This window comes from Crocodylus siamensis, chromosome 3, assembly GCF_052110815.1.
Source record: "Crocodylus siamensis isolate JL-2025a chromosome 3, ASM5211081v1, whole genome shotgun sequence".
Lineage (NCBI taxonomy): Eukaryota > Metazoa > Chordata > Crocodylia > Crocodylidae > Crocodylus > Crocodylus siamensis.
Genome location: NC_143397.1, coordinates 256,973,592 through 256,996,764, shown reverse-complemented (window position 1 = coordinate 256,996,764; position 23,173 = coordinate 256,973,592). Strand labels below are relative to the sequence as shown.

General features: G+C 50.2%; 1 protein-coding gene across 8 annotated transcripts in view; it reads right to left on the bottom strand.

Moving 5' to 3' along the window:
- Positions 1-23,173, bottom strand: part of ADGRB1 (adhesion G protein-coupled receptor B1) — a 320,747-nt gene that overhangs the window by 91,041 nt on the left and 206,533 nt on the right. For all 8 annotated transcript variants that reach the window (XM_090040749.1, XM_090040747.1, XM_090040750.1 and 5 more), the window contains one exon: positions 5,795-5,933. In XM_090040749.1, coding sequence (XP_089896875.1) covers positions 5,795-5,933 — 139 coding nt within the window. The remainder of the gene's footprint in view (positions 1-5,794; positions 5,934-23,173) is intronic.

Sequence of the window (23,173 nt, the reverse complement as noted above, 5' to 3'; positions counted from 1 at the left end):
TACCCAAGGCCAAAAAGGGTAGAGCCAGGTAGAGGTCTCCTGGTGCCCAGCGCAAGAGATCGTGCTTGCTGCTGGCAACACCCGAGTCTGGAGATACAACCAGCTTGACCCAAAAAAAAGGTTCATTGAGCCCTAGACGCGAATTGACAGAGATGAGAGATCCCTGTTGCAAGAACCAGACTGTCTATCCTGCAAGGAAGTACAGCATTTGGAGACCGTTTCATCTATAAGATGAAAAATTAAACTTTTCTCAGAAAAGACATTTCTGGGGGAAAAAAATCCCCACGTTTTGGGAGCATCAGAACAACACCCTCAACGCACATGGCTTCGATGCAGGCAAAGCGCTTCATTGTGACGCTGTAATTTCAACTTCTGTGTCACGAACATGATCTCATGTAAGAGTCGAAGTGACGCAGTCAAAACAACCGGATTAAAATGAGACATTTGGATCATTTCTCACAGGGAATTTTGACAGGTTTGGTACATTCCCACAGATCATATTGATTTCAGCAAATCAGCATTTTCCCATGGAAAGCTGTTCCCCTGAAACATTTTCAATCATCTCTGCCTGGAACTGAGCAGCTACAACTACAGTCCTGGGACTTTATAATATCCCATGCCCTGCAGGGCAGACTCAACTGAATTGCACCATTCCTGTAGTACGAGACACCCTCTTTTATGCAGAAAGCATTGGTGTGCACAGCACAATCTGTAGAGTCAAAGTCCTAGCAAATCTCCTGTTCCCATTTTTACCACCCCTTTATCTCTCCTATGACATATGAACTTTCATTTCTATCTAGAAGAGCTTTTACAATCTTTCCTCCTATGCCTGAAAACAGGTGCTTGTGCCTGAAAGCTTGCAATTAAAGATTTTTTTATTTTTTTTTTGCAAAAATCCAGTTGGTCTAATAAAAAATATCACCTCTACCAGGAGTTCTGATTCATTTTGCCTCTAGACTAATACAACAATAACCTGGATACCATTTCCTTTGCTACCACTTCCCTCAGCTCAACTGGGAGAAGCTAAGGTTGAGTTTAAAGTATTCTGCACCAGTTATTCTGGGCTATTTCCCTGTGCACATGAGCTCTATAAGGGCCTTGGTACATGTTACACTTAGCGCACATGCTATTCAGTAGTAAGCATTAACACGACTTAGAAAGTTTTTTGCGCCATTGCAATTCAGTGCTTACTAGAAACGAAATATAGCTTCTGGTTCTGCACCTGAGTCTTGAGCCAGCTCTGGTATGACCCTGGGGCTGAGTCCAAAAATCAGCTAATTTTCAGTCTCAGCCATGGAGCCGGTTCAAAACTCCTGTACAGTCTGAAAGGCTGAGACTGGAAACCAGCCCGTTTTGGGGAGCACACCAGTGCCTTGACTCAGCTCCACTGCGGTGCAGGGGCTGGGAGTGACAGCGGCACCTGGCCCCCGTACTGCAAGGCTGGGAAGCTGATAGACAGCTTTGTCGGGCTCCCCACTATGCACAAACACACACACCAGAGTCTCCTGAATATAGCACCTCCACGGAGCAGTCTGACATGAGCTCAACACGGGTTAGGTGATCCAGTCGGAACATCATCCTTATTGGAAAAGGCCTAACTACAGCACAGTCGCCTCTAGCATATACTTAACACTACACCGCACTTAGCATGTACTTAACTGCCGAAACGTCTGGACACGACCACTGCAGAGAGAGGTAATGCGTGCTAAGTGTAACGTGCAAGAAGATCCTGAAGTTAATGGGGTTTAGGAGAATGCATGGGGACACGCATATCCTCAGGGTGGGAAAGGAAAGCACATGATGGGGTTTGAGACAGCAGGTCAGAGCAGGACGGTGCCTCTCGAGGGAAAGCATGCCAAGGGGGACGATGCCATCCTCCCTGAAAACGGGGTGAGTGATGAACAGCCCCTTTGGAGATCCCCTCCTCTCCTGGCAGGGCAATGACAGGGGTTCAGGACAGCTCCATCCCTGCTTGTGCTCGCCTGCCTTCCCAGCCTGCTGCCGTGTCAGCCCAGGGCCAGGGTGCTAGCGCCTGTGAGCAATGGTCCCCACAATAACCCATGGGTGATGCACTTGGCCTTTACTGAACTATTTTATGCAGAGTGCAGCCCTGGAGAGGGATACTGCAATATCTTACACAGACAGGGGATGGGCGATGGCACCCCCTTGCTGGCTCCCGGCCCTGATTTGCTCCAGGGACGAGGCCAGACCCTACGACCTCCTCAGTCCCTGGCCTTACAGCTTCACAGAAGTTTAGGGCTGGACGGGACCTCATGAGATCATCGGGTCTAGCCCTCCTGCTCTGGGCAGGAAAGACCGCTGGGGTCAAATAACCCCAGCAAGGTGTGCATCCTTGAGGGTGCTAGCAAGCCGGCAGGCGGAAGGGAAAAACAACACTATGGCAACCTTCGTGCAGGCCCTCGGCCAGCCAAAATTATTTATTTAGCTCATGCAAACTCGCAAAGCCAAGCAGCAGCCTCCTCATTAGCGGAGTTCAAAGTTAGTATTCTGCCTCTTCGTTGCAGCCAGAATGAGACAGGGCCTTCGCTTCACAAAAGGGCCAGCACCTAGGGAGTCCCCAGATTGCACTCCCAAGCTCAGCCTGGCTCCAAAGCCCTGCCACTATCCCTTCAGGCTTGCACACTCTTTCTCTTGTATCACAGGTTATTTACACACCCATGCACGCACACACACGCACCCCTCCCCCAGTGAAGGCACCTTGCTGACAGACCCCTATTTGCAAACTACTAATTAGACCCTGGGGTAGTAAACCCCCTCCTCCCCTGTGACCACCCAGGTACTTCCCTACTTTGCTTTCCTCTGTCATTGTTGCATCGACTATCACACTGCCTAGGCTTCACAAAATTTGGGCGACGCTGTTTCGCCCAGGGCAGCAGGCACCAAGGGCAAAACGGGGTAACTCCACGGCCTGGAGTGGGATGCTGCTGACTGACACCAGCCACGGGCCTGTCCCCACCTTCCTCTTTCGAGCGTGTTTCACTGCAAAGAAATGGTGCCAATAAAAAGGCAATACACCTCTCAGTCTGCCAGGGCCAGAGACTTCGTCGGGGAGATTTATAGCAAGAAATCATCACTAGGGCACATTCAGGCAGGGCCTCACTGCCCCGAGAGCAAACAACACCGTAACGCCGCCCCAGCCAACACTTATCCAGACATGCAGCCAAACAGGGCCGGGGGGATCTGGGTTTACACCCAGCTGCAAGCAGCCTCTGTCACCACCCTGGGGTGAAGCAGCCAGTTCCCATTCCTGCACAGGCCCCTCGTATGCAACCAGATTTTGCCTTGCTAAGCCTATGAGATCTTTTATAATCACCCCCCCCGGGAGCAGAAACACAGAGAGATTGTGGGGTGATGGGGAGAGGCTGGCGTTCACATTGCGCAAAAGTACAACAGGGAGGTTGGACTGAAGGCACAATGGACCGGATCAAGTTAGGCTTGGTCTGAAGGCAAATTTTGCACCCGTTGAACTGAAACCTTTTGCTATGGATGTTGTTATACCAGCATTAAAGCATTTATAGTGGCATGGCTTTGTCTCCGGCCACCTAAGAAACACCCTGAAAGCAGCACAACCATGCCCACGCCAGGCAGTGACTTCAGTCTAAGTCGGCAATAATGCTGACTTCATTAAATCAGCGCGAGGCCTGCACAGACAAGGCGTCTGCTTCGCCTCCCTCAAGCCAAAGACCCGCCACTCCCTTCCTGTTCCTCAGGCCCATTTCTTCACCTTCAGAAGAAAATCTGGGATCCCAAGCTACAGCTATTCTGGGCTTACCCTCCAGGCATCTCTGTCCTGGGCTTTGGTGCATCACTACTTCGACTTCATCCAGCCCCTCCAACCCGCAGCAGGACTCGGTAGTTATCAGGACAGGAATAGCCTTTCCTGCCCAAATGCATGGTCTGTAAGGCCCCTTCCAGCTTTTAGCATCTATGAAACTATGAAAGCGTGGAGCCTAGTTTCAGCGAGTTTGAGCTCCAGAACCGACACTGGGACTGCAGGGCCAACCTTATGGCCTCTCTCAGGCCCACTCCTGACCTGCTGGAGCCCCTGCAAAACCATCACGGCATCTACTTGGGTCACGTGCCTTCATCGCAGACCGTCACAACAGGCAGCAAAGAGGACCCAGCTGCCTTTTGGGTAAATGCATTTTTTTTTTTTTTAGGGGTGCAATTAGGGTCATGCCCAGGGCCTGAGTCCCTACCAGTTGAGCTCCAACTGGTGGTCAGCCCCATCACTGGGCGCACACAGCAGCCTTGTGCCCGGTGTCATGCATGGGGTACATGCAGGCACCGCTCGGTGCAAGGATGAGCGGTGCGTGCCTGGGAGCAGGGAGATGATGGACGTGGCGGGGCTGGGGACTTTCTCGGATGCTCTCCTCCACCAGCCCCGCTCTCCCACGGGCTCAGGAGCCTGGTGCAGACTAGACGGGGCTCCCGGCGCTGTTCTCCCCGCCCCGGGGGAAAGCCATTTCCAAGTGGGTTAGCGGCAGGGCCCGCACGGGGCCTAGGCAAACACAGCCAACACTGTATCTTTAAAACCACTTCAGTGCAGATGTTGTTTCCATGGTAACTAGTGGACCAAATACATTAGTGTTTCTAATAATAAACCAAACCTTCATCTTGGAAAATGTGATGCCCCCCCACCCCCCAACCTCCAGCCCCTGACACTTGTCTTCCTTCCCCCTCCCCTTCCCTTGAATTAAAGCGGTGTTTAAGGAGCACGGAGCAATTAGTAAATCGTGGGTAGGACCCCCAAACTGCCGGTGACCCAGCAGAGCAGGGCAGGGGAGGTGCATCTAGGCTGAAGAGGCCCAACTCATTAAAATAAATAAATAAAAGGCGATAGATCATGAAACCATCCGGGCTTTGGGATGAGATGCCAGAGGGACCTGCCGCCCCGAGTCTGGCCTCCGCTCCGCTCCGCTCGAGGAGTTCAGCCCCAACCTGGGACGGTTTCTAGGAATCTGCGACTTCAGAGCAGACGCCACCGTAAAAGCAGCACAAACTTTGTCCCCCATCCCTCGTCCTGGCGACAACCGCCGCGGCGGCCCAAGCGCCATCAGGACTCCCGGCGACCCCTCGGCTCTCGGCCCAAGGTGCAAGGGGCAAACAAAAGGGACGGAGGATGGGGGTAGGGAGGGAATCCAACACGTGCGGCGAGAAAGTGGAGACACCCCGCACGGCGAACGCGCCCCGGCTCGGCCGACATTGGCATGCACGTCCACGGCGCAGGGATGGAGCGGTGGAGGGGAGCAGGATCCGACACCACCACCAATGCAGCAGCAGCAACAGCCACCCGGATGCCTTGCACACGCATGCTGCAATGGAGCAAAGGGGCCGGGGGGGAGGGCGCCTGAAAAAGGGGGCTCGGAAGTGATGGGCTCTGGCTGCCTCAGCCGGGTGGGACGCCGGCTGAAGGTAACGGTGACATTTCACTGCAGCAGGGCGCTCGTGGCTGGGCTGCTTTTTTAGGTCAAAAGCTCTCCCTTTGCACGGCGCGGCGTGTTCTTGCCTGGCGAGAGGGTCACGCCGACATGCACACACACCCCAGCACCCTGCCTCTCCACCCAGCGCCCCAGCCGGCCCTGGTGATGGCTTGTCATTTAAATGTCACAGGCTGGCCACCGCTCCCTTAGGCTGTATTTCTCCCCCCCCCCTTCCTCCTCCTCCTCCTCCTTCCCTCCTTCCTCGCTCTCTCTCTCTTTCTCTCGCTCTCTCTCTCTCCCTTGGCATCCTTGCTGCTCCTTCTGCATGGCAGGGGATTGGCAGGACTTACCATGTCTGCACTGAGCTGGGCTAAGATGGCGAAGGTAGAGACTCGGTCACACAGGCATTTAGTTCGGAAGGGACCCACCGGGACCGTGCGACAGCCGTAGCGGGACCAGGCACCGAGCTGGGAGGAGGAGGAGGTGGCTCTGTTGGAGGGAAGGGGAGGCAGAGCGCAGGGAGAGGAGAGAGACACACACATACAAGGGATGGGGGGGTAGAGGAGAGAGAGAGAGAGTGAGAGGCAGCAGCACCAAGCGATCCAGCCGCTGCTGAATGCAGGAGGCAGGGCAGGGCAGCCAGCCCCCAGCCCCCAGCCCGCCCCCAGCCCTCCCCGCCCGCAGGGCTGGGCTGCAGGGAAGAAAGGGGGGCAAAGCCCCTGCACTGGGGGTACCCGCCAGCCCCTGCCCAGGCATCCCCAACCCACAGTATCCTTGCATCCTGCCCCCAGCGACCCCCCAGACCCGGCTGCATCTGCCCAGGAGGAGGAGGAGGGTGATGATGCCTGCTGTGCTCGGCGCTGGACAAACCCGCAGCCCCAAGGGGAAATCCGGGAGGAAATAAAGAAGGGAGGGGAAACTGAGGTGCAGAGAGAGACGGCATCTAGATGAGGATGATGCTGTGTTTAGGTGCCGGACAAACTCAGAGCCAGAGGCAGCACCCCATTTCAGCAGCTGGCAGCCCCAAAGGGAAATACAGGGGGGCAAGAAGAAGGGAGGGGAAACTGAGGCACAGAGACAGATGTCATCCAGATGGTGACAATGAAGATGACGATGATTGCACCCTGCTGTGTTAGGTGCTGGGAAAAACTCAGAGACAGGGGCAGCGCTGCATTTCAGCAGCTGGCAGCCCCAAAGTGAAATACAAGGGACAGGAAGGGGGGAGAAAGCAAGGCACAGACAGAGATGGCATCTAGATGATGATGATGATGATGATGACGACTGCACTCTGCTGTATTAGGAGCTGGACAAACTCAGAGCCAGAGGTAGCGCCCCACTTCAGCAGCTGGCAGCCCCAGTGGGAAAACGGGGGGGCAAGAAGGGAGGGGAAACTGAGGCACAAAGAGAGATGGCATCTAGATGATGACAATGATGAACATTGCACCCTGCTGTTTTAGGTGCTAGACAAACTCAGAGGCAGAGGCAACATCCCATGTCAACAGCTGGCAGCCCCAAAGGGAAATACAAGGGACAAGAAGAAGGGAGGGGAAACTGAGGCACAGAGAGAAATGGCATCTAGATAACGATGCTAATGACTGTGTCCTGCTGTGTTAGGGGCTGGACAAACTCCCAGCTAGATGCAGTGCCCCATCTGAGCAGCTGGCAGCCCTACCCAAAGAGAAATAGAGGAGGCAAGAATGGAAGGGAAACTGAGGCACAGAGAGCGAGGGCATCTACCAAGCCCACGGCAGCCCCACATTTTAAGCCCACTTCATGGACACAGTCTGGCCAGCTAGGGCCAAGCAGGCAGAAATGCCTGCGGCTGGTCGTCCTGCCGGGAAGCCCGCACTGCCCAGGTGTTGTGTAGGGGAGTTTCCAATGCTCCCAGTTAGTGTGCACAAAAGCACAGCCGGCACATCAAGCGGACCCCCCACTCCCCTCCCCCGAAAGGCAAGCCACTCCCGAAAGCCAGGATTAATGAGATCAAACCATCGGCTGAACTATAACCATCCATCTTCCCAGGGCTCAGCATCAACATGCAAGTGCTGCCCGGCCGAGTCTAACAATGCATTCAGCAGATGGAAAGAGAGCGGCGCTGAGCGGGATGGAAACAGGTCGTTGCTTTTTAATGGGCTTTTTCTTTCTGTCTTTCTTTCTGAGACTTGGAAGTGGGGCAAACTCCCGGCAAACTGTCACCGAGCTCCAGTACTGTAACCCATCAGAGCAGCCGTGATCATGGAGAGGATGGAAATGTTGCGGGGGCTTCCCAGCAGCCCCCCACAGCGCTTGGTGGCGGGGATAATCGCCTGTGCAAACTCTTTAGGGAGCTCAGGAAAGGGGACAGCAGCAGCACTGCAGGGAAATGCCGCTCTGAGAATGAGCCTGGGTCCAATGTGGGAGCTGTGAAATCTCCTTCAAGCAAAGGGACGGGCATCTGTCTTGGAGAGTTCAGGAATAGCATTCTTGCAGCTATGCAAGGCGCAGGATGAGATGGCCGCTGAAGTCCCTCCCTGGCTCTGATTTTCTCCCTCCTTGGAGGAAGCATTTGTGGCAGAGAGGCCAGAGGTGCTGCAGTTGCAGAAAGCATCATGCTACTAATCCTAGGACAAGTCAAAAGTGGACAGGGTTTCTGTCCAGCTGCCTTTGGTCCTTGATCTGTGGGAGCTCCTCACAAGGCTCAAGAAGTCCCTATTTCTTCAGAAACTCCTTCCCTCATATGACCCAGTGGGCACGTCTACACATGCACATTTACTCCGCAGTAAAGAAAATTACTGTGCAGGAGAGGTGTGCATCTACATATGCATGCCCATACTACTCAGTAAATATGGTGACATATGCCGACATATGCCGGATTAGTTACTGTGCAGTAATGCATGTGTAGACACGCGTAGAGTTCTAGCTTTTTGCATTTTTTGTCTCACACCAACACAGCTACCAAATACACCCCTATGCTTTACCTATGCTTTAATACCTACACGTATAAATGCCAGCCTATTTCAGTTTACTGTGCAATAACTTACTGCATGGTAAATTTAAGTCAGTGTAAATGCACGTGTAGCTACATCCAGTGGATCCATTTTCCACCACACCATTCTGCCTCACCCTAGGTCTTCTCTGGGAAGAGGGCTTTAAGGGCCCTCCAGTCCAACCCCCTACACAGAGGTAGGTAGCACTGTTCCTATCCATCCCAGACACATGCTCATCCAGGCTCTTCTCGATAACTTCTAGAACAAAGCAGAGTCAACAAACTCAAACAGCTCCTTCCAGCAGAGATGGGGTGAATCATAGAAAAAGAGGGTTGACAGGACCTCAGGAGGTCACATCTAGTCCAACCCCCTGCTCCAAGCAGGACCAGCCCTGACTACAGCATGGTTCTATGTAAGCACTGCCATCATTAGGGTTCAGAGTCAACATTTAATGCGATGGTGAAAAAGCCCTCATCTCTCTTACATGGTACACTTCCAGGCTGCCTGCCCCCGAGCCTGGAAAGTGTCTGTCACCAGATGTCACCAGATTTTCTTCTTCGGACTAAATAAGCCCACCGAATCCTTGTGGGGAATGAGGGAAACAAGAGCAAAATGGTGCATTGCCCTGGGTCCTCTTCAAACCAAACCACCGTATAAAAATCAGTCTCAAATAAGCTTGCTCATGGCTGGAGAAGTGTAGCAGCTAGAGCAGGAGCAATGGAGACAGAAGCAGACCTATAAAGCTATTGTGGAGGGAAGAGCAGCGATGAGGAAGTGATGTGACAAGACGGATGCCAATGGAGAGACAGGTTTTACAGACCGCAATGGTCACACCGCAGATAGGTGCTGGGGAGACCACAAGAAAAGCCAAGACTCACAGTTAAACCACCCCACCGCTGATTGCACTAGTCCCTGGGCACTCTTCATCACGGACTTAAGCATCCCTGCTCCTTCCAGCAGGATGGAGCTCAACGGCCATTGACAGACAGAGAGACAGAAAGGGGACATGTTTTTTGCTAAATTCACTGATCCCAAGGCCAGAAGGGACCGTCAGGATCACCTCCATGGATCTCCTGCATATGCCAGCCATGAGCTCCCCCAAATTCATTCCTGTTGCAATGACAGGGCCTTGACTTAACCATCGTCAAAGATACAGAAGAATAAGTTGGTACAATAGTCCGAGAGGTTAAATAACCTCACTGCTCCATTTGCATTTCATTTCTAGTCTTAACTTGCATAGCTTCAGCTTCCAGTCACTGGATCTTGTTATACTTGTGTTTGCACCTTCAGGAGACCTTTATTGTCAAACTTCTGCATTTACAGGCTGTGATCATCAAGTCACTCCTTCTTCTTGTTAAGCTAGGGAGACTGAGCGCTCTCTTTCTTTCTGAGCCATGTTTTCCAGTCTTTTAATCATTCCCTTGGCCCTTCCCTGAATCCACTTCAATTTAGCAGCACCTGTCCTGAAGAGTGACAGCAAAGCTGCGAGAGCTCCTTGACCAATTCATTTAAAACTCTTAGGAGGCAAGTTACCCGGACCTGCTGGCTCAAAAAGTTCTGCATTTAGTAGCCGTCCTCCTGAGTCGCTCTCTTGGAAGGGAAAGGGTTTCATCTCCATGTGAACTGACTGCATAATCTACTTTCCCCCAAATCCAGAACGGAAACATGCATTACACACTTGTGCCTTTTCTACATTATTAACCATTCAATCATTTCCATCTGGTACTGGACGGATGCTGTTATTAAAATTCCTTCATATGTTTCTAGTAGAATTGTCTCTTCTGATTTGACTCATAATTGACTTCAGCTTTGTGAATTGGCCTTTTTAGATGGTTGGCTGGGTGAATAATTGGACAGACAGACAGACCCACATGCTCTGTTCACACTGAATGGAAGGATATTGGGAGCGAGAGCTGACCCCCCCAAATCCCATCCGTTATGCAGGCTTTAGTGGAAACAGGGCGTGGATCTGAGCTGCTGATCTGCACCATGTACAAATCATCTAAACAAATGGCCCAGCCCATACCCTCCATGGCAAGCATTTCCCCCACTGCGGAGAGGGTGAAAGAAGAAAGGCAAGAGAGTAGTTACTAGTCAGGTTGCTTAATGCACTATAGGAAGGTGCTCTGAGAGCATGTGAATGAGCATGGCATCGTGGACTGAAAGAGCACATCAGCTCCCTACACCCCCACACCTAAGCACAGCTGAACCATACGTGTAAGGCAGATGGCAGGGTAGATTTGCACCTCATACACCAAGTGATGTGTGCATGTGTGTGTGGGTGACTAACCAAAGTGTGTGTATCGTGAAGCAGCTCAGCGAAAGAGAGTGTGTACATGGTGATAACACAGTAAAAAAAACTGCTTTATAATAACCACACTGTGTTTGTAGGACCTGATCCAATGCTTGCTCAAGTCAGTGCAGAGAATCCCATTGAGTTCAGGGAGTGCTGGATCAAAGCCACACAGCTCTTATATTAAACGCCATCATAAATCACAGCAAAGGGGAGGTGCAGGACATCCTGGAGCGCACCCTCAGCTGGTGCAAACTGGCTCAAAGTAAGTGGAGTTACACAAACTTCCGGCAGCTGCAAATCTGGCCCCCATGTCACCAGAAAAGGGGACCGAGCATGCATCTCAGATGCCTCCCGCAGGGACTTCTTTCCATCCCGTGGTTTCACGGTCCCCAGCTCAAAGAATATAGTCCTTTCTCCTACTGGCTCCTCCATCACAACGGCTGTGGTTTCTGTGAACACACTTTGATCCTCCAGCCTCTCTGTGAGGTCCCGTGGGAGCAGGACAGGGAAGCAGGCATGATGTTAAAAGAGTATCTGGGGGAAATCAGAAGCCTGCCAGCTCCGCTGATACGAGTCACGCTGCTCTGCTACACCGCGCCGGTCATTAAGGTGCTCTGCAAAACCAACAACAGGCAGCTTGGGAATGGACCCCGCACACTGCCGAGCACTTAAAGCCACAAGCCTAATCACCTCCTTACCTCCATGTGAGCCTCTACTGGGATGCACATAGCTTATAGCAGTTGTGCCAACCCCTTACTTGGGCTGCATGTGCCCATAAATGCATTAACCTCATAACACCCGGAGTGCGGTAGAAAACTATTCTTGTTGTAAGCTGCTATCCTGCCCTGCCTTCTTCCTACCTGCCAACTAACACGGCTAACTGCCTCTCCGTATTTGCAATAGCATCACAAAGTGCACAGTTTCTGGGGCCATTTGGTGATAAATGAATCTCAACCTTCATGGAGAAGATGAAACAACTCCTAAATGACCTCGCTTTAGCTTCCACTTTGCACAGCATGGAGTGGACACACACCAGATTCACCATGGATCAATTAAACGTGAACTAACCTCTCCCTTTCCCGCATATACACAGCTTGTAATGCAGCATAGGTTCACAGATTCATAGATGGTTAGAGGCTGGAAGGGGCTTTGTAGTTCATCAGGTCCAGTCCCCCTGCACTAGGCAGGAGAAGACAACTGGGTCAAGTGACCCCAGCGAGGTGACCATCCAGTCTCCTTGTGAAGGTTTCCAGGGTAGGTGACTGCACCACCACTGCAGGGAGTTTATTCCAGTCTGGACACCCTGACTGTGAAGGAGTTTTTCCTGGTCTTAAGCCTCAAGCGGTCTTCCAGGAGTCTGTACCCATTGCTCCTGGTTTTCCCCAGGGGTGTGCTAGTGAACAGATGCTCACTGGGCTCCTGATGCACTCCACTGATGTAGCAGTATGCCGCTACCAAGTCCCCTCTCAGCCTGCTCTTCTGTAGTCTGTAGAGGCCCAAGTCCCTCAGCCTCTCCTTGTAGGGCTTGTCTTGGAAGTCCCTGATTGTGCGGGTGGCTCTTCTCTGGACCTTCGCAAGTTTTCCCACGTCCTTGTTGAAGTGTGGTGCCCAGAACTGGACACAGTCCTCCAGCTGCGGACACACCAGCGCGGAGTACAGCGGGAGTATCACTGCCTTAGTTTTACACACGATGCATCAGTAGATGCACACCAGCGTGCTGTTTGCCCTGCCTCGCACTGCCTCGCACTGCCGGCTCATGTTTATGCGGTGATCGATCACTACCCCTAGGTCCCTTTCAGCCAGGGGGCAAGTCAAATTGTCACCACCGAGCCTGTATGTGAGTTGTGGGTTGTCTGCACCCAGATGGAGCACCTTGCACTTCTGAGTGTTGAACTTCATCTGGTCCCGGTCCGCCCAGCTCTCCAGCCTGTCCAGGTCCACCTGTATCTGCAACCTATCACCTGGCATGACCACGCTCCCCCATAACTTGGTGTCGTCCACAAACTTGGCCAGCGAGCTTTTCACTCCCCCATCCAAATCACTGATAAAGATGTTGAAAAGCACCGGTCCAAGCACAGACCCCTGAGGAACACCACTGGCCAAAAAGTATAATTGTTTTATGCAATTGTTTTATGCAAAGTGTATGCAAATGTTTTATGTATAATTGTTTTATGTTTAATGTATAATTGTGTTGTCCATCCATTTGGAAGCAGGAGACCTCTATCCAGGAACGGTGACTGTTATGTTACAACCTGTGTTGGTACACACTTTGGTACCTTTGGTTTCTCACTCAACTAGCAGGAGGGTTGCTGTGTGGCTTCAGAGGAAATCCTAAAACACAACCCAAAGGGTTGGAAACCCAGGAGGCAAGTTGGAAGGAAACCAGTATGTGTGTTTTTTATGTGGTTGTTGCTATTTTTTTTTTAAGTACCATGATATGTTAACCATCCTCATGACTTTTGGAAGTAAACTCAGGACTGCTGAGTGCTTGCAAGTGGCAAATTATAAACTATACACCCATCACTCCCAAAGGAGCTAGAGCAGAATTCAGACAGGTTAGAAAGACAGCCCCTAAAAGGGTTAGATGATGCTGCCTTTCCATACAAAGAACAAGCTCATTATTACAAATCCCCGAAGGACCACAGACTCATAGAAAAACAGGGCTGGCAGGGCCCTCAGGAGGCATGCGCAACCCCCCTGCTCTATGCAGGAACAGCCCTATTCAAACCATCCCATACAAGTGCTTGGCTAACTTATTCCTAAAACTAAGCAGACAAGCCTCCCATACAGCTACAAGACACATTGTCCCAAAACATCCTGACCTGGTACAGGTAAAGCCCAGGGACGAGAGAGCTGTCAGTGTCCTACCACTGCAAGGGCTGTTAAAATGCACTTGAAAGATCCAAGGAAGAGGTCCATGCCACCCACTACAAAGGAAAGCAAAACCCCCAGAATTTAAAAGAAAAGTGAGTTAAAAGATAGTGCTTGCTATAACAGGGTTGGTCACTGTGCTGGAGCATCCCGATGAAACAGTCCGATCCTGCTCTGGGGCTTGTTGAAGGTGGGGTTTGGTGTCATGAGGTTGTGCTGAGCATAGGTAGATGCCTGCACATTCATATGTGTGTGTACATGTGTGTCACGCTGTTTATTCCCATTGGCTACAAGAGGACTGGGGTCTTTCTGACTGCCACACGCCGGGTGCCAGGCAGGTTGCTGTAGCCCCACTGATGTGAGTACAAGTGTGTCTGAGTGCAAGATGTAGGTTTGGCGGGTAGTTCAGCGGCAAACACAAGTACTGAAGTGTTTCTCACAGCACATGGTGTAATGAAAATGTTGCAGTTCACACATATGTGAACACATGTGAGCGTCTACGCATGCCTATTTACTGCGCAGTAACTGAAATTACTGCACAGTATGGTCGCACGTCTACACATGAACACCTGTACTGAGCAGTAAATATGGCAAAATAGGCTGACTTGTGCATCATGCAAGTATCAAATTTACACCCAATTAATTACTGTGCAGTCACGCACATGTAGATGCCTTACTGCTTAGTAACACTTTGTGTGGACTGACTTGGGACTAACTTTACAGTCCACCCACAATGTTAATGTGTTTTAACGCCTGCACGTGTAGATGCTGGCCTATTCCCACTTACTGCAGAGTAAATTACTGTGCAGCAAATTTAAGCCAGCACAGATGTATGTGTAGACAAGCCCACAGTTCCTCTACGTCAGATATAGACAGACAAAACAATCATATTGAGTTAAAGGGCTGCGGGATAGTTCAGGTTAAACTGATCTGTGAAAATTGTTTGGTACATCTGCTTTAGTCTGTGGTAAGTGGAAAGTAAACTGGAATGACTTAAGAGTTGTTTCATTCAGGGCTAAAGTACTCAATTTACCCCATGATAAAGGGGACAGAAGAAATAGTCACAGTGGATTAGTTTAAGAGGGAGTTAATCCCTTTCCATATGAATTTGGTATATCTGTTTCATCTGTTCCTACAGGTGTTCTTATGTATAAAAAAAAAAAAAATTACTGACCTGATCCAAAGCCCAGGGAAAGCTTTTCATTGACTTCAAGGGACTTTGGAACAGGTCCTAAAAAAGTCTGGGTATCTATACGAAGGTACCATCCGAAAGGAGACACCGAGTCCTGCACCTTGTTGAGGAAGCTCTTTACCCTGCAGGACACAGCCTCCGATTCGCAATAGAAAACCACATGGGGAATAAACAAGGAAGAAGATGATAGTTATTTATAAATATTAAGCAGAATTAATCGGGGTGCTCCCACGGGACTGGTGAAATAAGGACATTTGCAAAAGGAAGAATTTAATACAATTTAATAAACTATGAGACAGACCAAAGGGGTGGAGGGAATTCTCCAAACTCCATCACATGGTGCTAAAAGGGACAGCAGATTACTCCATAGTGTAATCCCAATGCTATTCCACTGAGAGAAGTGTGAGCATATGTTCCCAAGATGGCTATAAACTCTATTAGGAGACAAGCAATTAAGCCCAGTCTTATATACTCCAACGGCAGCTAAGCAACGTGCTTAAGGGCTTTCCTAAACAGAGGCACTTTGCTGAATTGGGGTCTCCAGCAAATGAAGAGCCTTTATTGTAGGAACAGGCACAAAACAGAAGGAAGCTTTAAAACATGGAGCCCGTCATTCAGGCCACTGTAATATGTAAATGCTTCTTAATTCATATGAGCTCCCCTGCTCACGACCTCCCGCTAACTCGACAGGTCAATCGTGTGCTTGGCTTGACTCCATCCAGCAGATTGATTATTAATTTGGAGAGCTGGAGGCTGCCACAAAGTTAATCCTTTTTGTGGGATTCCCAAAAGCAATTTTCATTTCCAGCAAAAGGCCATTCCAACGCACCTTCCTGACACGCTGCAAAAGTGCACCAGCGGGCTTTGTGAAATGGGCTCAGGGAAAAAAAAAATTAAAATCACTCCAGCTTGATGAGCAGATTCTGGCGCTGGCTTCTCCTGGCCCTCGTGGCGGACTCAGGGGCTGATGGATGCTGGGGAAAGGTGAAATGAAAAGCACTTCTCCTGTCGTCCCTCATTGCTTTTGGCAAACTGCCGGCTGCAAAAAATTGGATTAAGATCCTGAAACAGAGCCCTGAACCCGTCACAGGAGTGGGCTTCAAAATCAAGGCTTTCACTAGAGATGTGTCAAAATCAACCTTCACTTCCAAATACGAAAAAAAAGGTGCTGTACTTCAGCACCTGCCCAGCTTCCTAGAAGGGCAGAGATGGGGGGCTTTCAGCAATTTTGGTAGCCTGCCCCTGAAAGAACTGGATGGAGGTCTCCGAGCTGCTGCAGATACATCACCAAATGCTCAAGGGACTTTAAAGGATGCAGGTTACAGCCCGCAAGCTTGTAAAAACTCAGCTTTTTACTTTTTACTTTTACTCAGTAAAAACTCAGTAAAAAAAGTAAAAACTTTTTTTGCAGCTGTTTAGTGGGTCTAATAAAAGGCATTGCCTCTACCAAGAGTTCTGAATACAAGGGACTTTAAAGGTTTTCAGAGATGCTGCCAGTGATGTGGGGGGTCACAAAGTGACCCAGTGGGGCCGCTCCCTGTTTCACCCATGTAAAACTCAATTTTTGCTGCCACTGTTTGTGAAGTCGCTCTGGATTTCCCAAAGCAGAAGCCAGCCTCCGAGCTGAAAGACCAGACGTCCCAAAGCTGTGGTACCTACATTACCGACTTACTGCACCATGCCACGCCAGGCTGAAACATGCTAGTCCAAGCACACCACCACCACCACCACCCGGGACGTAGCATACAGCACTGCCCTCAGGCATTAATTCTTCTTCCCTCTGGGGAAGCAGAGCCCACAACAGTGGTGATATGCCCTGAACCAATGGCAACAGGGCAGCCAATTCAATTCACACAATTCTACAGAAATCAATAAAACCATGATGACTTGAAGCCGAGGATACAATCCGATACCTGGCTTTTATTTTCCAGTACTCTCCATCCACAGATCTCAAAGGAACTCAGCACAATTAGCCCCATTTCACAGATAAGGACACTGAGGCACAGCAAGGTGACATGGTTGTCCAGTGTCACCCCGCCTGCCCATGGCAAAGCCAGGAATGGACCCCGGTCTTTTTGAGTAATAGTCCCAGGGTCGGTTCCACAGCTTCTCGATCGGTACATGCACCAGACATTGTCTCGCCAGGTTAGGATGCTAAATTCATTTACACAGCCACTCACAAGCACAAATGTCAGATGCTCTATTCCACTCCCAGCTGCCAGTTTGCCCTGCCAAGACCCAGCTGAAACCCCTCTGAATTTCAGCAGCCCAGAGAACCATATTTAGCAGAAAACATGAGCACGTCTACACATGCACTTTAATGCACATTAGACTATTTTAACACACATTAAAGCATCGCCCAAAAAATTGTTCTTTAGCTCATGCACATTAAAAGTAGAGCAATGTGTATTTTCCAGTACCTCAAAATGATTTAATGCGCATTGCCTAAAGCGTATTAATTGAATGTCTAGATGCACGTCAAATGCTCTTAGAAAACTACAACATCCCTCCTCTGCACAGACATATTCTTCAGACCGAGACTTCTGCACAACACAAGTCATGAGTGAGACACAACTAGGCCACCAACGTTGTGCTTAGATCTCTGATTTTCACCCTGACGCGGATCACTTTGTGCATCTTTGGCTTCAAAGCCATTTCCCTGGCCTCTTTTTTTGGCAGCCTGCATTTGGTTCTGAAATAAAACGATTCTGTGTCAGTAGGGAAGAATGTATAATCAGATTATCAACTATGATTAAATTAGCTCATTAAAACAAGGGGGGAAAAAAAGGAAAAGGAGACAGCTAGTGATCCAGTTAGTCAGAGCATGGAAAATGAATCCACAGGAAAAAAAAATAATATCATTTTTTTTCAGAAGCCTTCAATTCAAAACCAGTTTGGCTGATTTACTTGTGATTTTACATAAATAAAAGGCAGGCACTGCTGACGTAGGAATAAATTCCAGATTGACCAGGTGTAAGGGAGGGTGTTTGCGGGGTGGTTACAAACAAGGCTTTGTCCCAGCTGTGAATCCATAAGTGCATCTAATTGAATTGTAGCATTTTGCGGAGGACAAGGTTACGTACAATCCACAAATTAGCCATAGAAAAAGGCAACAGCCCATGTGTAGCTTCCAATCTGAAGCCTTAATTAACATAAACAATGTTAAAATGCACCAAAAAAAAAATACATGTTACCATTGAAATACAGCATATGGCTGCCTAAATACCCACAAGATTATCTGGAGATAATCTTTGCAGACACCATAAATACAGCTGATGCCGAGCTATAATGACGCTCATCGGAAGGCCGGCACATTCCAGTAGAGAGGAAATCACAACTTCCTGAACCACCTCTTGGCTTTTGGACTCTGATTCTAGCTCTGCAGCTAAAATGCTTGAAAATATCCAGGGCATTTGGCTGATTATTCATTTGTCTCTGCCTACTTTGTACCACCGCCTAGAGTCAAGCCTGAGACGCTAAAACATTACCTAGTACTTTCAGACCTTCCTCTATGATGTGGACGCTTACGAACTCTACCATATTTACAACTAAAAATCATAGGAGCAAATCGTCATTTTGTTCTCATTTTGTAGTCCTGATAATGCAACACACTCAAAAATCAGGAACCAGGCTTAAAACTCATCAGATTTTTTGTATTTATTTTTGTTGTTGTTAATAATATGTTTGCAGTTCTTTTCATTTCTCTTCTGGCGTCTGAACTTCTATGGATCAAGCTTTTGAGATAAACAGGAAGACTACGGACACGTAAAACCTGAGATCACACGGCTCCAGGCTGTGGGTCTTAAAAGGAAAAAAGCACAAATGGTGGTGAGACTCGTGATAAAATCCACAAAAGCTGGCAACACACCATGTGTTTGTGTCCATCGTGCCTACTCGCTGCATCATTACTCTAAATAGAAACCCTTGAGTTGACCATGCAGCCTAGGCCAGCTGTGGGATGCTCCAGCCTCTCTTCTTACACAAGCTACCCAGGGAGCAATATGGGAACTCGGGGACCAATATGGGATGACTAACAGAGGGACCAATATGGGAATTTAGGGATGGCTAAGGAACCCAGACCATACTTTCTTGACTGGCAGGGAAGGGGATTTATGCCAGTTGTACATCTTTGGGCAGAGATGAGTCTCCCACCCTACTTTGGGGGCCTCTCCTCGTCACCAGGGCAGCTTTAACATAGCAGAAGAGCTGAGCCCTGGCCTATGAGGATGTGGAAGAGTTGCCGGAGGGAGAAGACAAGCAGAGACACCCTGGCAGAGGCATAATGGCCCGTGTTTGAGACAGACTTCCCAAAGCACCATGAAAAGCCCATGAAAATGGAAATGTTTGGCCTAGCCATGCTGGACTCAGTGAGGGCTTTCTTCCTCTTTTTCCAGTTGGGATGGAAGACATGCCCCTGCATGAGACTATAAAAGAGTAGCAGCTAATAAAAAAAGGTATCCCACACACATTCCCTATAATGCCAAAATAAGGATAATGGAGCCCCACGGTCAAAGGAGCCCCCTTGCCTTATTCACCCGCAGAAAAGACCTTATGCCTTCATGCCAGGTATTTCCGTAAAGCACTTCTCCCTTCCCCATGAAGCCCCCGGCCATCCTGAGCTCAGGTTTTAGAAGAACTGGAAGTATTTCTCTGTAATGCAAGCCCCAATCCCCAGCATCTGCTGTTTTGGAAAACTACCCTCCTCCCCGCTCTTCCTCTGAAAGCTTTCTGAGACTGCGCTCTTGCGGAGAAACCCAGACACCAGCACACGAGCAGTATGCATAATTCAGTCTGTATTTATCTGAAGGACCTGATGGGGCTTCCCAAATCTCCGGGGAAATGAGGCTTGGGATGGACAGTTAATTAATGAGACTACTGAACCCCACCATAAATGAGAGGATGCAGCATGAGCACCCAGCATCTGCCTATCAAGTGGTACAATGTAGTTGGATTCAAAGGGGATGTAGGACACATAAGTAGATGGGAACGTGGGTAGATGGATAGATAGACAAATAAATAGATAAAAGGATGCCTTCCTAAGCAGGCATTTGGCTGGCTAGAAAAAGTCTGAGTCTTGACTGGGAGGTGAGGATTGACTTTTCACTGAGAGCTGTGCTACTAGCCGAAGGTACTGGATCCTTTCCCTCTACCCCAGTGCCCATTCCACGATCACCTCTTGGCTAAATGGGCTAACTGCGGCCTCAACCTCACCACGATCCGCTGGCTGGGGAATTGGCTCCATGGCTGGACCCAGAGGGTGGTGGTGGATGGGAACCAATTGTCTTGGTGCGCTGTGACCAGTGGGGTCCCACAAGGCTCCGTCCTAGGACCTACATTGTTTAACATCTTCATTAATGATGTGGACATTGGTGTCAGAAGTGGACTGGCCAAGTTTGCTGATGACACCAAACTCTGGGGTAAAGCATCCATGCCTAAGGACAGGCAGGCGATCTAGGCGGATCTCGACAGGCTCAGCAAATGGGTGGACGAGAACCTGGTGGTGTTGAATGCTGAAAAATGCAAAGTTCTCCACCTTGGGAGGAAAAACCTGCACCGTGCATATAGGCTCAGCAGTGCTATGCTGCCTAGCACTATGGACGAAAGGGACTTGGGGGTCATGGTTGACCACAAGATGTACTACTTGCTTTACTAGCTGTCAGTGCGATGCTGCGGCTAGTAAAGAGACCAAAACGCTGGCTTGCGTCCATAGATGCTTCTCCAGCAAATCCCGGGACATCGTTCTCCCCTTGTACTCGGCCTTGGTGAGGCCGCAGCTGGAGTGCTGCGTCCAGTTTTGGGCCCCACAATTCAAAAAGGATGTGGAGAAGCTTGAGAGAGTGCAGAGGAGAGCCACGCGCAGGATCAAAGGTCAGGAAAACAGATCTTACGACGACAGGCTGAGAGCCACGGGACTCTTTAGCCTGGAAAAGCGCAGGCTCAAGGGTGATCTGATGCCCACCTATAAGTTTATCAAGGGTGACCACCAGAATCTGGGGGAACGTTTGTTCACCAGAGCGCCCCAAGGGATGGCAGGGTCGAATGGTCATAAACTACTGCGAGACAGTTTCAGGCTGGACATAAGGAAGAATTTCTTTACTGTCTGAGCCCCCAAGGTTTGGACTAGACTGCTACCAGAGGCGGTTCAAGCACCTACACTGAACACCTTCAAGACACATTTGGATGCTCTTGCTGGGATCCTGTGACCCTGGCTGACTTCCTGCCCCTGGGGCGGGGGGCTGGACTCCGTGATCCTCCGGGGTCCCTCCTAGCCCAAATGTCTACGAAATCTATGAAATCACACAACAGCGGTGAGCTGAGGCTGGAAGCATGTTCAGGATGTCATTAATGCTGCAAACAACCAAGAAATCACAGAAATCAGAAGAGCTTTGCAGCCTTTCTACAAGGCAGGAATTGGAAAGGCGGAGGAGTACACACCATCCGCTTGTGAGAGCATGCGGGGAAGATACAGGAGATCTGGGTGCTGGTTCTGCCACAGATCCCCTGTGTGACCTTGGGCAAGTCACTTGCACTCTTTGGACCTGCAAAATGGGAACATCATCTTTCTTTTTACTACCTTGCTTGTCAAGTAACTGTGACCTGGTGCCCTTTCACTCTGGGTGTGAAGACTACATTGGGGTGTGATCTTTGGGCTCAAAGGTGCTACTGCAATGCAAATGGGAACAAGATCCGGTCCTTGACCCCCAACATATGCATGAGCAAAGGAGCGGGTCAGTGCAAGCGCTGGATCTCTAGGTCAGTAAACGCTCACGCTAGGTAATGCTGCTTCCCAGAAACTACATCAGCAGGTTTTAATGGCTTAGTGAAAGAGCACAGAATAGAGACAAAAATAAATCAGGCAGATGGCAGAGGGAGGAGGGGGAGAAACTGAATCCAGAAGCCAAGGTAAGAAGCTGCAGGCAAGGTGAAGATGTCAGGTTCGAGAGGAGCTGGAACGGAGAAGCAGTCTGGGTCCTTTAAAGGCACAAATTGCTGCAAGGTGCTCAGCAAAGCCCACGGAAAGCTCCCAAATCCTTGCAGCTGCGCCCGGCTACAGCTGAGTCCGGCTCTCTGATCTCCAAGCAGATGGCCACGGCCAGACCAGATCAAGGACGGTCTGCCCAGCCCGCTGGGTGCTTGCCGAACAGCACCAGGCCAGCTTTGTCCAGCCAGAGCGGGGGGGCTACTGTGGCTATTAATGAATCAGCCTGATTATTGACCCCAATCTCCCCATGACACCCATGAAAGTGAGCAGGTGGGATGGCACGGGCGTCACTAGGCTCTCAGGCCCACGCTCAGCATGCGTTTAAAGAAGGGGATTTCGGAGAGAGCACAGAGAGACATGCCAGCTATTTTATAAGCAGGGAGGCTCGGAGAAGACAAACTTTCCATCTTCATACTTTCATAGTTTCATAGTGCTTAGGGTCGGAAGGGGCCTAAACAGATCATCAGGTCCGACCCCCTGCACCCCCTTCCTTTTTCTCTCCTTTTTACTCTGAGAGCTGAGCTCCCTGCAAGCGTGCCGCCAGACCCCAGCTATCCGCACGGCCCTTGCCCTGTCATTCCCAATTGGGATTTCACGGATTTAACACTGAAAAATTCAAGGTTCTCCACCTTGGGAGGGAAAACCTGCAGCATCCTTATAGGCTCGGCAGTGCTACGCTGGCCAGCACTATGGACGAAAGGGACTTGGGGGTCATGGTGGACCACAAGATGAACTACTCGCTTTACTAGCCGTCAATGTGGTGCTGTGAGGCTCCCGATTCGGGAAGGTCACCTGTGGCTGGGCTCACGACCGCCGACCGGCTCCCCGCCCCCTTTGCTTTTCTGCACTCGCGCCCGCGCTGATGTCTTGTCACTTCGGGTTAGGTTGTTATGTTGCTGGAGGGGTGTTGGGGAAGGAGGGATTGCCTGAAAAAGTTAAAGCTGCAACACTGCAGGCTGGGAAACATTCATGGCGGGGCTGCCTCCAGGTCAAGGCTGATTTGACGCCAATGAACCGGGAGGAGTAACTCCTGCCTTCACACCACAGGGAACGGCGCTAGCCTCAGGTTCATGCGTTTCGTGGAAGAAATGCTAGCGCAAGCGTGCATGGATGCCACGAGTGGCACAAGCAGCCGCTGCGTGGCCCACGGCAGATGTGGGGTGGGCAGCAGACAGGGCAGGGAGCAGAGATAAGAGCAGCGGATTGGGCAAGGAGCACGGGGCAGGGAGCAGAAAGCAGAGCAGCGGATTGGGCAGAGTACAGGGCTGGGAGCAGACAGCGCAGCAGGAGATCAGGCAGGGGACAGGGACTGGAGTGGCACTCGGGGAGATCACAAGGCTCAGTTTGTGGCACACCTAACAAAACAGTTGGCATAAGTCAATGGGATAGATAGCTTAGTTTCATAGTTTCATAGATGCACAA